At 36.1% G+C, this 13,171-nt stretch overlaps 1 protein-coding gene across 1 annotated transcript in view; it reads right to left on the bottom strand.

Annotated features, from left to right (window-relative positions):
* WDR72 (WD repeat domain 72) overlaps window positions 1-5,735 on the bottom strand; it is a 96,542-nt gene extending 90,807 nt beyond the window's left edge. The window contains exons 1-3 of the mRNA XM_054388007.1: window positions 5,583-5,735; window positions 4,310-4,416; window positions 1,925-2,003 (exon numbers count right to left, since the gene is read on the bottom strand). Coding sequence (XP_054243982.1) covers window positions 1,925-2,003; window positions 4,310-4,416; window positions 5,583-5,735 — 339 coding nt within the window. The remainder of the gene's footprint in view (window positions 1-1,924; window positions 2,004-4,309; window positions 4,417-5,582) is intronic.
* Between the last annotated feature and the right edge of the window lie 7,436 nt (window positions 5,736-13,171).

Here is a 13,171-nt window from a genome sequence, read left to right as displayed (position 1 = left end):
ATTTTGTAATTATTGTTACACTTTAATTAGGCTTGAACTGGAAGGTTTTTATAGTCCGCTGAGAAAATCCTATTTAGTCAAGATCCACAAATGGTTAAGAGTTGACCCTGATGTTCAATTTCATTTCAAATGGCAAATACTCAGTTTGCACTATTTGACATCTGCCATTTATAGCTGAATCATCTAAGCTGAACAAAAGAAACCTACTAGACCAGATAAGCTAGTAGTTTAATTAAAGCCTACAACTAAAAGTAAAGCAACAGTTTTATGCCACAAGTAATTATTTATCGTACAACAATGGGGAAAAAAAATCTGCCACCACATCAGAACAACCCACAATAAACCTTCTCAAAAAAAAAATCAATTTATTATAAATATCTGAAGGTTGCATTTTATGAACAGTTTTTCTTTCTAGCAACATCTGTTCTTTCTCCCATTAGATGTCTTCCTGTTAGATGCTCCCATTTTCTTTTTAGCTGTCTTGCCCAAGTTACAGAACAAAAATAATTTTTGAGCCAAAATTAGGTCTAGCTCACTTGTACTAATAGAGAAGAAGTAATTTAAATATAAAAACTATCTCCTATTTGTTTTTTCCTCTTTGAAGGGTATGAAAGATTGACTGTGATCTCAAAAAAAAACCCCAAAATGGATTGTCAGATAATCAGCTAGGACAGATCCCCCCACTTCTCTGCAGAATTCTTCCACAACTTTATTAAAATCTAATTAAGCACTATCACAAAGTACATCACACCACACCTCTGTTACATAATCGAAGTATTGGTTTGTGTGCACAGTCATATCTATGTAAACAGAATATACACTTTAAATATATACACAAATAAAAATTACAGAGTAACTTCTGAACAAGCAATGTGTATATATATGTGTGTGTGCATATATATAAAAACATTTCAAAGACGTTATTCTTCTATAACTTTTATTTGGTAATATACCAAATTTTTCTCCTTTTCCCTTTGTCATTAAGAGCTGTGTTTGAATTCACCATGAGTAATTGTTTCTTCTGGAACAATTTTACAACAATTACAACACTTGCATTCTGAATTTGGCCACAGTTTGAGTCACAAGAGGTCTCAGATTTCGATCATTTGGAGGCTTTGTTCAATCCTAGACTTTCCTTGAAGAAAACAGCTGTTAATTAACCTAGGAGCGCTGAACTCTTCTAATATACCACAAAACAAGCCATCTCTCTGAATCAAATCCATACATGGGGGCTCCTCAATCATATACACACAGGTATTTCAAACACACCCTCACAATCTAACATCTAGATGCTTAGTGCACTAGATACAGTTCAAAGCAGACACTTAAAATTAACTGAAGCAATATTTAAAGCAATTTGGTTTCCCAAAATAAATGATCTGTACTGAGTTCTGTGATGAATGAAAGGGTGTTTTTGGAAAAGGGGCAGAGCAATCTTTTGGAGGTCAGCAGTTCAACGTCAAAATCTTTCAAATGTCCAAAAATAAGATGTTCATCAGACTGTCTTACAATGTTCAGCTAGGTTGCTTGTACTTCTTAAATATGTCATCAAAAGCCAACATTAAGCTTGAAGTTCCCATGCAATTCTAACACAGGAGGATAGTAAAGAGAAAGACAGTTTCATTTTGCTATTTGATGCCCAAACTTTACAATAAATTAATCGAGACTGCATTCCAGACAGTTGTAGCCTAAAAAGAATCAGTTTCATTTGATTAAGGAGTTCAAAGGAACATCAAAGCCTCGTTTTTTTCTTAGAAGGAAGTTGAAAAAGGAAAAATAACATATAAAACTACTTATATTGCAATAGGTTATTTTCTCCTAATAAGTATGCTACGAGTTACATACATTTCTGAAAAACAGGTTAATTCCACGAAACTCCTCTTGTAATAAAGAGAGATATTCCATGAAAAGTTGCTATACTTACATAGATTGCTGTGTGCCTATAAGGAAGCTTTGCGTTCTCAATGCATTGTCCACTAGTGACATTCCAAACACACATCTCCCTGCCAAAGATAACTTCATATTATTCTCTGTCATTTTCACTCAATTGGCTGGAATAATTTTGAGCCAAGTTTTTCTTTAGTGCTATACTTAAGTGCAGTCTGGTCATCTATGTGGGGTTTTGTTCCAGAATACTGGGTAAAAAACCGTGGTCATTAGCAGGGGATGACATACAGTATCTGGTTTGGCTTTTTTTTTTGGGGGGGGTGAGGGGGGGTGAGGGGGAGGAGGGGTGGGGATAATTGTACCCTACTGCCTCACAACAAACCTGACTCTAAGGCCAAAGCTGGCCTACAACAAATTGTAGGTATACTGCCATTACAGCTCGTCAACACATCACTGTAACTATCTGTCGTTGGAACTACATCTTCCTGAAAATGATTTATTTCACTGAATTTAAACCACACATTTTGAAAAACAGAATGCATCTTCTGCCACTTCAGACTTCAGCTCTCGAGAGAAAATGAAACTTCTGTTAAGAAGAAACAGTGCCACCACGAGGCTTATGCCTGAAATCTGTTACTGAGCCAGGTACCTGCCTCTTCTGACAACCTAAAGGTCTGCACAACGTTCGAGGTACACTGAATTACATTTAACGTTAATGTTTGATAAAGACGTGTTAGCCAGTGTTCCTCATTTAGATATTACTCAACATGCTACAGGACTAGAGTACAACAGAAACAGGCAAACTAGGTGGTGCAAACGAGGCTAAGGTATGTTGTCATAGTTCAGCAAGTGAGCATCAAACTGAAGGCCTTTCGATTATTTAAACAGCACATGTTTTGCCACAGTTGAAACAATCATTTTATGATTTCTGAAACTGTATTGACACATTTTTTGAACCAGGCCTTAAAGAACACACTGGGGGAAAATACTTCATTGTATCAGAAATACTATTTGGTGATCTGCATTTTAATCCATACGCTTTCTCATTTTATGACAATCTAAAAATATTTTTATTTTTCCGGTGAGAGAGAAGCAAAGGCTATACACATGCAGCACAGTGTCAGAGTTGGAAGTCCAAAAAATCATAACCAACAGAATGCTTACTCTGTTATCCACAGAATTACAGAATTATAGGGGTCGGAAAGGACCTCCGGAGATCATTTGTTTCTTAATGCTTTCCACCCCATTTTTTTGGAAATAGAGTAACTTTTTTCCCAGATCTGGAAACAGTATAGTACTAACAGAACTTTGGAATTAAGATGGAAAATAGCTTCACCTCTGAACCCTTGAATAAAACCGTGGTAGGCCAATACAAAACTAGTTCTGTAGAGACTTCTTACCCCCCTTTCTGCGTGTAACAACCAGAACTGTTTACCATCTGTCTAAAGTGGTAATCTAATCTTCGGAGATTAAGAAGCCTGAACCAGTTTGTTCAAATTATCCCTTTCTTGCATACTCATGATTGAGTGAGAAAACTGGACAGAGATCCTAGCAGGTGAGAAGGATAAACAAGCTCCTCAGTGAGAAGGAAGTAGCCAGAAGGTGCTGGAAGCTGTAGGTCAAAGAAGGGCAACCGAGAGGAACACTTTGTGGAAAGAGGTTTAAACAGAACTGTCCTGTTCACTGGAAAAAATGAACCCAAAATTAAGACAGTATTATTAAGCAGAAAGACAAAATTGTGTAAGGAAAGCCCCTAAGGAATTAAGAAGCTAGCTATACTACTTTCAACAACTGAAATCCTGAGCAGACCAGCTTCAAGACCACAGTTGAGAAGATTACTGAATATTCAGAGAGCAAAAAAGCAGAACTGCAGAAATCAGTGATGTGCTAAGTCACAAAAACATAGGAGAACTGCAAGATGAGGAACCTCTTAAAAGAATGTATTCCAAATCAGTAAGTATGATTTCAGTAATGACGAGAAATGTACATACAACTTTCACTCAAGGGGACTCTTTTCTATGCTTCCGTACATACTTACTGAACAAGCATAACCTGGTTCAGAGTACATTAGCTTCTATTAGATTCTATTCTCAAGACTGAGCTCAGGAAGGAACAGGAAAAAGCATTGTGATATTAAAACACCTTTAAACCTGTTGATTCTGTCCAATAGCCCATTATTCTCCCTTTTAATTGGGGCCTAGCTGATCCTCTGAACAATTAATTCTCTTGACTACTAACTGGGCATCTGAATCTGCCAAATCCTTCTGTAGTCCAAGAGATGAGCTCTTAGCTTGACTATAGTGTACAAGATATCCTTTTCATATCACAGAAGAAGTGGATTAAAAATCTGCCAAATGCAGAATCCCACCTGTACCTGCCGTACATGTCATGATTTAAGTAGTAAGTGAAGTCAGTTACCTACCCATTTTCAGTAGCACTTACTACACATGGCTGTTTCTCAAATTCTCTTGCTTTTGCCAAGCAAGTTACAGAAGCAGTATGGCCAAAGAGAATTTCTTTAGATGAAATCTAGGAGCAAAATACAATGGTTTAACTTAAACATAATGTTTTATGCATAAATTAATGTTATCTAAAAGCAAAAGAATACCACTTGTACATGTTACTAGTCAATTTGGCTTGCTTTATATTTTCAGGTTCTTCAATCACATTTATGGAATTTACAGAGATGTGGATGGATTATGCAATTTGCATAACGTACAGCCTTTGTATTCACTATAATCTAAAAATTGCACCTTCTGAGGAATTTATGGAGCATCAAATATTATAAACCAGGAAATGTGCAGAAAATCTCTGGCCTCCACTCTACAGCCTGCAGCAAAAATGGCAGCATGAAGCAGGATATTGATATAGCAAAGCTCTTAAGCATGCCTTTCATACAATGCATTTCAATAATCCCTTTGATTAACTTCACTGCATGCAAAGATCTGAATGGAAAAAGGTATCCCTACAGAAGTGCAAACAAAAGGTTCAAGCTATATTTGAGCACAAATGGGGCAGCCAAATAAAAATTTTTAAAAAATAGAATCACAGTTTTAGGAGCAGAGAATAAAAAAAAAATACAGGAATCCCTTTACTCTGTTCCATGCTCAGAAAAAAGAAATATGAAACAGCTGATTCTATGATAGCCAAAGCAACAGCAATAACATGCCAGGAGGTCTGCAGCTTAATTATACCAAATATTTTTTTTTTTCATCCTACCTACGCTCTTTCTACATTTTTTCCATTGTTAGCCTAGTAGAGAGCTGTGGTTTTATAAATGTCTGTTGGATGTTTTGTGTGTGTTTTGTTTGTTTGCTTTGTGGTTTTGGGGGTATTTTTGTTTGTTTTTCCTTAAGTGACAGACCATGCTCAGCAACTGATTAACAGACAGTCAAAATAAAACCAACATTATTGTGATTCTTGTCTTGCAAAGTATACATTTACCTGCTGTCATTACAGCACACAAACTCAAATTATAATCCACAGGTCATGACAATCTGTGAAAAACTTTCCAAAGTCTGCAAATAACTGGTTGCTTAGGCACTTCAACTCTCTGTGTTTCACAAATTTCCTACAACAAATATCACTATCTTGAAAATTTAATCTAAGAGCAAGCCTGGGTAATCCCACTGTTTATAATAAAAGGTGAAGCTCCAAGCTACCTATCTGGCATATGTAGCATGACAGACACAAACCTTCAATTCTGATGAAAGATCCCAGAGACATATTTGTCCTTCTTGACTTCCTGTAACTATAGTCTGCTGGTCATCTGTAAGCATAATAGCAGTGATGCTGTGAGAAGGAGCTGTTTTCCCCCAGACTGCCACAGCCTGAACTGATACCTTCATAGTCAGCACCTGAAAAGAGAAACATTATGATGATCCTAAATTATCATGGAATATAATAAAAACAACTCTAAAAAAGGCAATATAATCAACATCTGAAAAGGGGAGCTGTAAAACACTGCTGCAAATACGTTGATGAGGCATTGAAGCATTTTCTAGCTGTTGCCAGCATCATGTTAACAGTTTCATTAAGCCACAAGTCAGCTGTATCAAAACTCCCAAATTATTAACTGGAGAATAACAGCTTCCAGCACTCGTCATCTTCCTAGAAAGCCTGTAGAGATGCTTCAGAAGCATCTCCATTTATCTCCCTTCCCTTTCAGCTTTCTGGATAAAATACCAGAAGGTGGTTGTCATCAGTTTCTGACTGTTGTCAAGGATGGAAAAAGGTATGAAGTTGACATATGCCTGTGAAGTGACTCCACTGAAAACTGAAATTCTCTTAAACTTTACTGAGGGTATTTTTGACTACCAACAGCATGCAGGCAATAGACAGACATCTGACAGATACTGAGCAACATCAAAAATGCATACATCAATGCGTTACTCAAGCATGAGTAGACAAGAAACAACAGATTTTAGGTTCTCGAGATGCATTATAGTTTTGGGTCACTTAAAAGTATTTAAAATATTATTTTCAAAACACTGTATGTCACCTACTTGTATCCAAACATCAATAATACCATTGCAAGGATACCTCAGAGCAGCTGTTTTGCAATCACTAAGCAAAATTCATCTTTTGGAGAAAGTATGCTCCTACTTGTCTTAGAGAAAGGGAAGACAACAGAGCCCTCAGCACAAATGTTGAAAAATCAAACAGGTGCCAGTAAGAAGGTGCTAGAACAGCACAACTGGGAGAGGACACCCAAAAGACATGGAAGCTGAAATCTTGTGATAAGAGACAGGAATGAGGTAGAATGAAATGCATTGGCAGAAGGTAACAGCCAGCCAAAAGCAGTAATAAAGTCACATGAAGAGCAATTCCTGCAATAATTCAGAAAAGACCACAAGACAGAAACAGAGCACAGAAGCAGCCTTTTCAGCCATGTTTAAAGAAACTGTAATAGAAACCACCACTAAATTCAGCATGGTAGCAGCTGAAAGCAGGGACACAGACAAGAGGTACCTTAATTAATATTAATAAAAGTCTTAAGTGCACAGAACTAGAGGAATGGCCTTACTTTCTGACAAACACATGAAGGGTTCAGTTACAGGGAAAAAGAGCTGAAAAGACTGGTATGGTAGACTGCCTAGGTCCTGACACACAATCTCAGCCATAATTTCAAAGGTAGAAGAGGAAGAAGAGGAATCCAAGAGAAAATCAAGGTCAGGAGTTTTAGACTAAATCATATTTAGTTTCATTTTAAAGCTCTTTGTGCACACATCACAAAATACTAAGAGACGTTACTGATCTCAGCTTTAGAATTTGACATTTCTAGTATTTCTTTTTTAATGTCTAGTTATATGAAGCTGCAAGTCCTTTTCTCTTCCAGTTTATGCCCTGAAATTAAAGTTGTTCCAATCAAACTCTAATGATGTGGGTTTAGGTATTTGCAAAGCAAGGAAAAGTCACCATTTGCATAGAGCTTATAAAATGGGAACTGCCAAGTTAGCAGTTTGAGAAATCAAATCCTGAGTCTTTAGAAAGCATTTTCCTGCATATCATGGAGTCATTTATACTTGTGCCATGGGAGCATTCAATTAGTGTAAAACACTGTAAAGCAGTAGAATTCAGGTTTGTACTGCATTGAATATAAAGTCATAAATTACATTTTCTTGTAAAAGAATCATAGAATCAAGATCAATATTCTTAGCAGAGGCCTACTGCTGAGCAAGTGATGAGTAACAGAACTCAAAAGATCAACAGAAGTTAAGAGCTAAATGATTTGATAGATAATCTATACATTAGTAAATTCCATTTGCACAACAACTTTTTAGATATTCATCAGTGTTGTGAATTAATAAACTGCTACTACTACAGACAAAACACTGGTTATGTAAGAGAATTATTTTTTTGACTGCAAAGTTACAGGAACATTTCTTACTTTTTCCTTACAACTGAAGTGTAAGCAAAATAGAAAACAGAAGATATATGAACTTCCACATGAATATAACAGGCTTTTACTTCTCCCCTCTTGCTTCTTGGTTAACTTTTCTTTTGGATTAAGATATTCTGATGCACAACATAAGTCTTTTGCATGAAAGCTTTGTTTCTAAAAATACCAGGACTTCCTTAGAAATGACGCATGCATACATCCACACTTTGTCTGACAATATTTAATTTTATCAAAGCTGATGGCACCTAGAGCAAACTTTTAAATAATAAAATCAACCGATATTTATCAGACTGTTCCTTTAAAAAAAGTAAAAACTGTTTCCACAAAGTCAAATATCGCCCAAGGCATCTCTGAACTGCACGTAGCTTATCAACACGTCAAATTCCTCCAGCTCTGTCCACTGAAGCATGTCTGATTTGCAGTATTAACCCATAATTCAACTTTAAATCAAGTTCCTCAGTCCTGTTCACGATCTAATGAACTTCTATTTGTCTTACATTTACAATCACACTGTCCAAAAGAATTGCCTAAAACAAAAATTCTTGTCCTTAGTTAAACCATACCAGTTCATCCCTCCACTAACTTGTCACATATCTACCACTTGATCTGTAGTTCTCTGAAGACTTTTCACACTGAAGCCATATTGCAAACCTCTCTCGGCTTGGAAAAACGTGCACAGCTGCAAAGACTTCGGCTGTACCACTTTCACAACTTTTGGCCATTTGTACAGTATTAGTCTCATTTGTAAAACTGAATACACTACCTTCCATAGAAGATATGAGGTATTTAGAAGTCTGTTTAAAAGCTTTAAAAGGCCAGAGAGCCAAATATCTGACCTTGAACGTCTTTCTAAGCACATATTAATGCAAGGACTTTTCCTCATAACTCAACTTTGACTTGAGCTGGTCATGAACTGAGCAGACTGCAAAAGGTCAGATTATACCATAAGAAACAGTGCTACTGTAACTTAACATATGCTTTCTCCACAGAGCCCTAATTCCAATATAGTAAACATATCTTGATTTCACCTCCTCTACTAGCCTTAAAAAAATTGTTAGCTTCTCCGTTAAACTCATCTCAGACTTTCCAATCACTGCCATATAATTACTCCTTAACCTTAGGCACACAACCCAGTGCTGCATTTTCAAGATAAAAATTATATTCCTAGAGAAACTGGTTTGGAACATATAGGTTAAAATGGAAGAGTTTCTTATGTCTTAAGAGCATGAGTGTGCATGTGCTCAGTGATTTGCAGTGAAAAATCTGGGTTCTGTTTTCCCCCACTGAAGTCTGTAGCTCAAGTTCTCTATTTACTGGTCCTTGCATCTACAGTCACAATTTGCTCAAAAGCATCAAGGAATCTTTCCAACAGAAAGACCTTAAACAATATTACACTATTAACTACAGTTAGAAGAATCACATTTTTTTCATAAAGAAAACATGTAACTTAATTTTTAAATGAATTCAGAATTTACCAGTTCTCACATACATCAAAGTCCTTAGAACTAGGAACTGAACTTCCTAGAGGCTTAGTATCAAGCAGTTCACATGATGAAACACTGGTTGTGGTAGAAAACTTCTCACAGCTACAGCTGTAACAAAAGCTACCAAATAGGAAATGACAGTTTATTTAGAGAAAGAGACTTTGTACAACAAAATATCACTCTACATGCAACAATATGGAAAAAAAAATGCCAAAACCAAACGCCAAAAAACCCACAAACACCTACAAACCAAACCAACAAAACAACCCTTTTGCCAATTTATATTATTTCACATTTCCTATGAATCCTAAACTATCAACACAAGATCAGTTGTTTTGAAGTCCAGTTAAACGTATGGCAACCAGTGTGGGCATGAAAGACACAGAAATTGGTTTATAGTCTTGAAAACATTAAGAGATTAGTAGCATTTAACGGTTAGTATTGGATTAAAAACAAACATTGGGATTAAAAAACAAAACAGGGTATATGGGCTAAAATAATTAAACCAAATTACTGAGAATTTTAAAACAGATGTCTTCTCAATCTAGCAAAATTCTACTTGCTCAGCCTTCAACATTCTTGATATTCAAGTAAAATAACAGAAATTACACACAAACTTTAGATACATCATTGTAGTAATGCAAGCCCCTTTACAATGAGGTAACCCCCCTGCACAATGATGCAACATCATTCTAATCCTCTTCAGATATATTGTTGTAGTAAAACATTAGGAAGCAAATTTTAAGCAGAGTCTGGTAGGTTTTCATGACCAATTCCTGAGGTTTGTGTGTTCCCAACCCATCTGATTCATATATTGCCATCTACTCTTTGGCTTTAACTGACTTTCTTTCTTATTGTCTGTATAAGAAAAATATCTAGCAATAGTTTTGTAACGTTAGTAAAAAGCTGATAATTTTCCTTAAAAATAACTTTGACTCACAGTCTATCAATCCATACTGTACTGTCTTCACAGTCTTCTCAGTTTACTTTATGGTGTGAATGTTACATTCTCCTTAAGGATGCTGTATATTATCTCTGGTAATCAGCAAAGACATAACCTTTCCCAAACTAAAAAAACTACCTTCATCCCCACTATCGACTATATACAGCAACTCCATCTAAGGGACATAAATAGCAAAATATATTACATTAACCAAATACATGATAGAAGTATCTAAGCACAAAACCTAAAGAAAGGGAAGTAACATAGTGCTGTCTTTGTGAGCCTACAGATGTACATTGATGTTTATGATGCTGCTAACAGATTTGCTGTTTAGGTATGCTGCTGTTCAAATGCCTATCTTGTCCAGGAATTTTAAAATACAGGTCAAAAATACTTGGCAATTTGTGAAGCAGCAGGGTACATGTGCATTTGTGTAGGTATGAGCAATGGAATACATGAGAAAAAAATAAATACAATGCTCAGAAAGGTGCTTTACAGGAAATGAGACAGAACAAAGATACAGGGGTCACAGGGGGAAAGGCTGGGTGTATAACATAGGAAAAGGAAAAAGGACACATTAAGTCAGGAAAGTGGAAAGGGAACAACCAAAGAAATGACAGCAAAGACAGCAAGATAAGTCAGAAAGTAACAAAAAGACATTCAAAATAATAGCAAAAAGTAAAACAATGAACAATTTATCAAGGGATTTTCAAAAAATATAATTAAAAGCTAGTTTGTATATAGCACATCCTATAATGGTCTCCTTTAAGTTCTGGAGTCTGCTCTCTGTGGCTGAGGCTACAAAAGGCTGCCTGTATTTCAAATATTTTAGTTACTACATCTAATCAGAGACAGGGCAACAAATAAAATACTCCCCCAATCAACATTTCTATCCTAAGGCCCACACCCTTGTGTTTTAATATCTTCTGCCAGAATGCTCAAAATTCCACACCTTTTCCTCTGTGCTGTGGGGTTTGTTTCATTTGTTTGTTTTTGTTTTGTTTTTTTGTTTTGTTTTGGTTGGTTAGTTGGTTGTTTTGGGCTTTTTTGTGGTTCCATCCTGGAGACCCTGCCTGCCTGTCTACCATTGCACTTCCATTTCAGGATAGAATGGGACTTCCCTCAAGACCTGTAGGGCTACACCCTAATTGGCCAGCGGAGCACTGTTGAGTGACACCCAGATCTCCCCTGGGGTTGTGAACATGCTGCTTTTGTGGTCCAAGGGAGCAAGAGACCAGGACCAGGAATCGATACAACCCATTTTAACTAGCAAGAACCGCCTAGTAATACCTTGTTTGTATTTCTTGAACGAGTGACACAAGAAACACTTATTTCATTCCACACAATAATTCACCACAATCAGAAGGAGCACAGTAAGGGCAACACCATCTCCCAGCTGCTGATTACATCAAAGGTTTGCAGCACAAATTCAATTTTATGATGTTAATCTCAGCCTGCCACTCAGGAATTTTCTCTGAGGGATATGATTTTTCTCTGGATTTCATTTTAAGAATGATTTTCTTCTTCTACAATCAATAAAGATATGTTTTCATCAAAAGACTCTATCTTGGCAGAATTCAATTGGCCATCTCAAAGCCTTTTGGTGACACAATATTAATTAAAATAGTTTATGTTGCACCTAACCTGGAAAATGGGGCAGTGAAAACATCAGCACCTCAGAACACTTGTACTTTACAGACTGTCACAAGCTCCTTGAAGTTACTGTTTTACACCATAAACTGTTAAATTAAGCTTGCTAGAAAAGTGTTATCAAACACTCTTTTGCTAAGTAGAAAAATTAAAACTGCATGCAAAAATAAAAACTCCCATTTTCATTGTCATTAAAGGCTTCAACAACAATCAATGATCTAAAGCTATTTAAATATGTTAGACAACAAGTAATTGCTGGAAATTACCTAACTTGGTTTTAAATCAGATATATCCAGGATCCTGTATATATATGAATTTATTTGAAAAATACATTATAAAAGTGTGTTTAAAGCCATAAAAGATGTCTTTAAGGATTTGTTTTTACAGTCTGAAATACAGTGCCTGAATATCCTGTAAGCTACAAGAACAGTTATCTATTGGAAGTCAAATGTTGCTTCGGTACAATACGGAACCTATATGTGTGTCACTTACTCATATTCAAACGGTGAAAGACTTTGCTTAAGCAGAGCTTTATTCGGACATTAGGACATTCACCCATCAATTCCTACAGGAAATCACATGTGACAGAACATGGCCATCAGTTTCCACCGAAGGCAAATTCTGAATTCTACAAACTTCATCTTACTGACTTAAAGACAGGTTCTAACCTTAGTTTTATATATATTATGCTTACTGAAAGTAACAGTTTCCCATGTGAGAAAGCGCTGCTTACGCCAGTAATGAGGTAGCTCCTTATATTTTCTTAATTAAAAATTGTCTTTTGACCAGACACACATTTACGTCCTTTCAAGTGTCAACTGTCTCAATGAGATTCCCTTTCATAAACCCACATGAATCAAAGGGTGTATTAAGGTGGTACCAACTGCAAGTTTATGGCTTACATAACTTGAAAAGTACCGAGTAATGAAGTTTGGCGTCTACAATAACTTTGATCAGCTTTCATTTGTATGAAATATCACAGATCTTGTACTAAACTAGGCATAAGTAAGCCTACAGAATTCATTCTTATTTACACTGCTTTTACACAACAGATACAAAAATCTACTAAGGTCAAGACACATTAAACCTAAAAAAAAAAAAACAAAAAAAAAAACAAAACAACAAACCACCAAACCCAACCAAACCTCGAGCTGACAGGCAACAAATATTCATCAAAGTCTTAAGTCACTCATTTTGTCTTCCTTGAGTGACCTTGAACTCATTTAAGATAAAAAAAACCTCACTGATCACAGAGGTGATGTTTTTGGTTCAGCTCCACTGTACTCTGGTATGTTGAAATAACAA

This window comes from Indicator indicator, chromosome 16, assembly GCF_027791375.1.
Source record: "Indicator indicator isolate 239-I01 chromosome 16, UM_Iind_1.1, whole genome shotgun sequence".
Classification (NCBI taxonomy): domain Eukaryota; kingdom Metazoa; phylum Chordata; class Aves; order Piciformes; family Indicatoridae; genus Indicator; species Indicator indicator.
The sequence above is the reverse complement of the archived record's forward strand: the minus strand, read 5'-3'. Positions and strand labels throughout refer to the sequence as shown.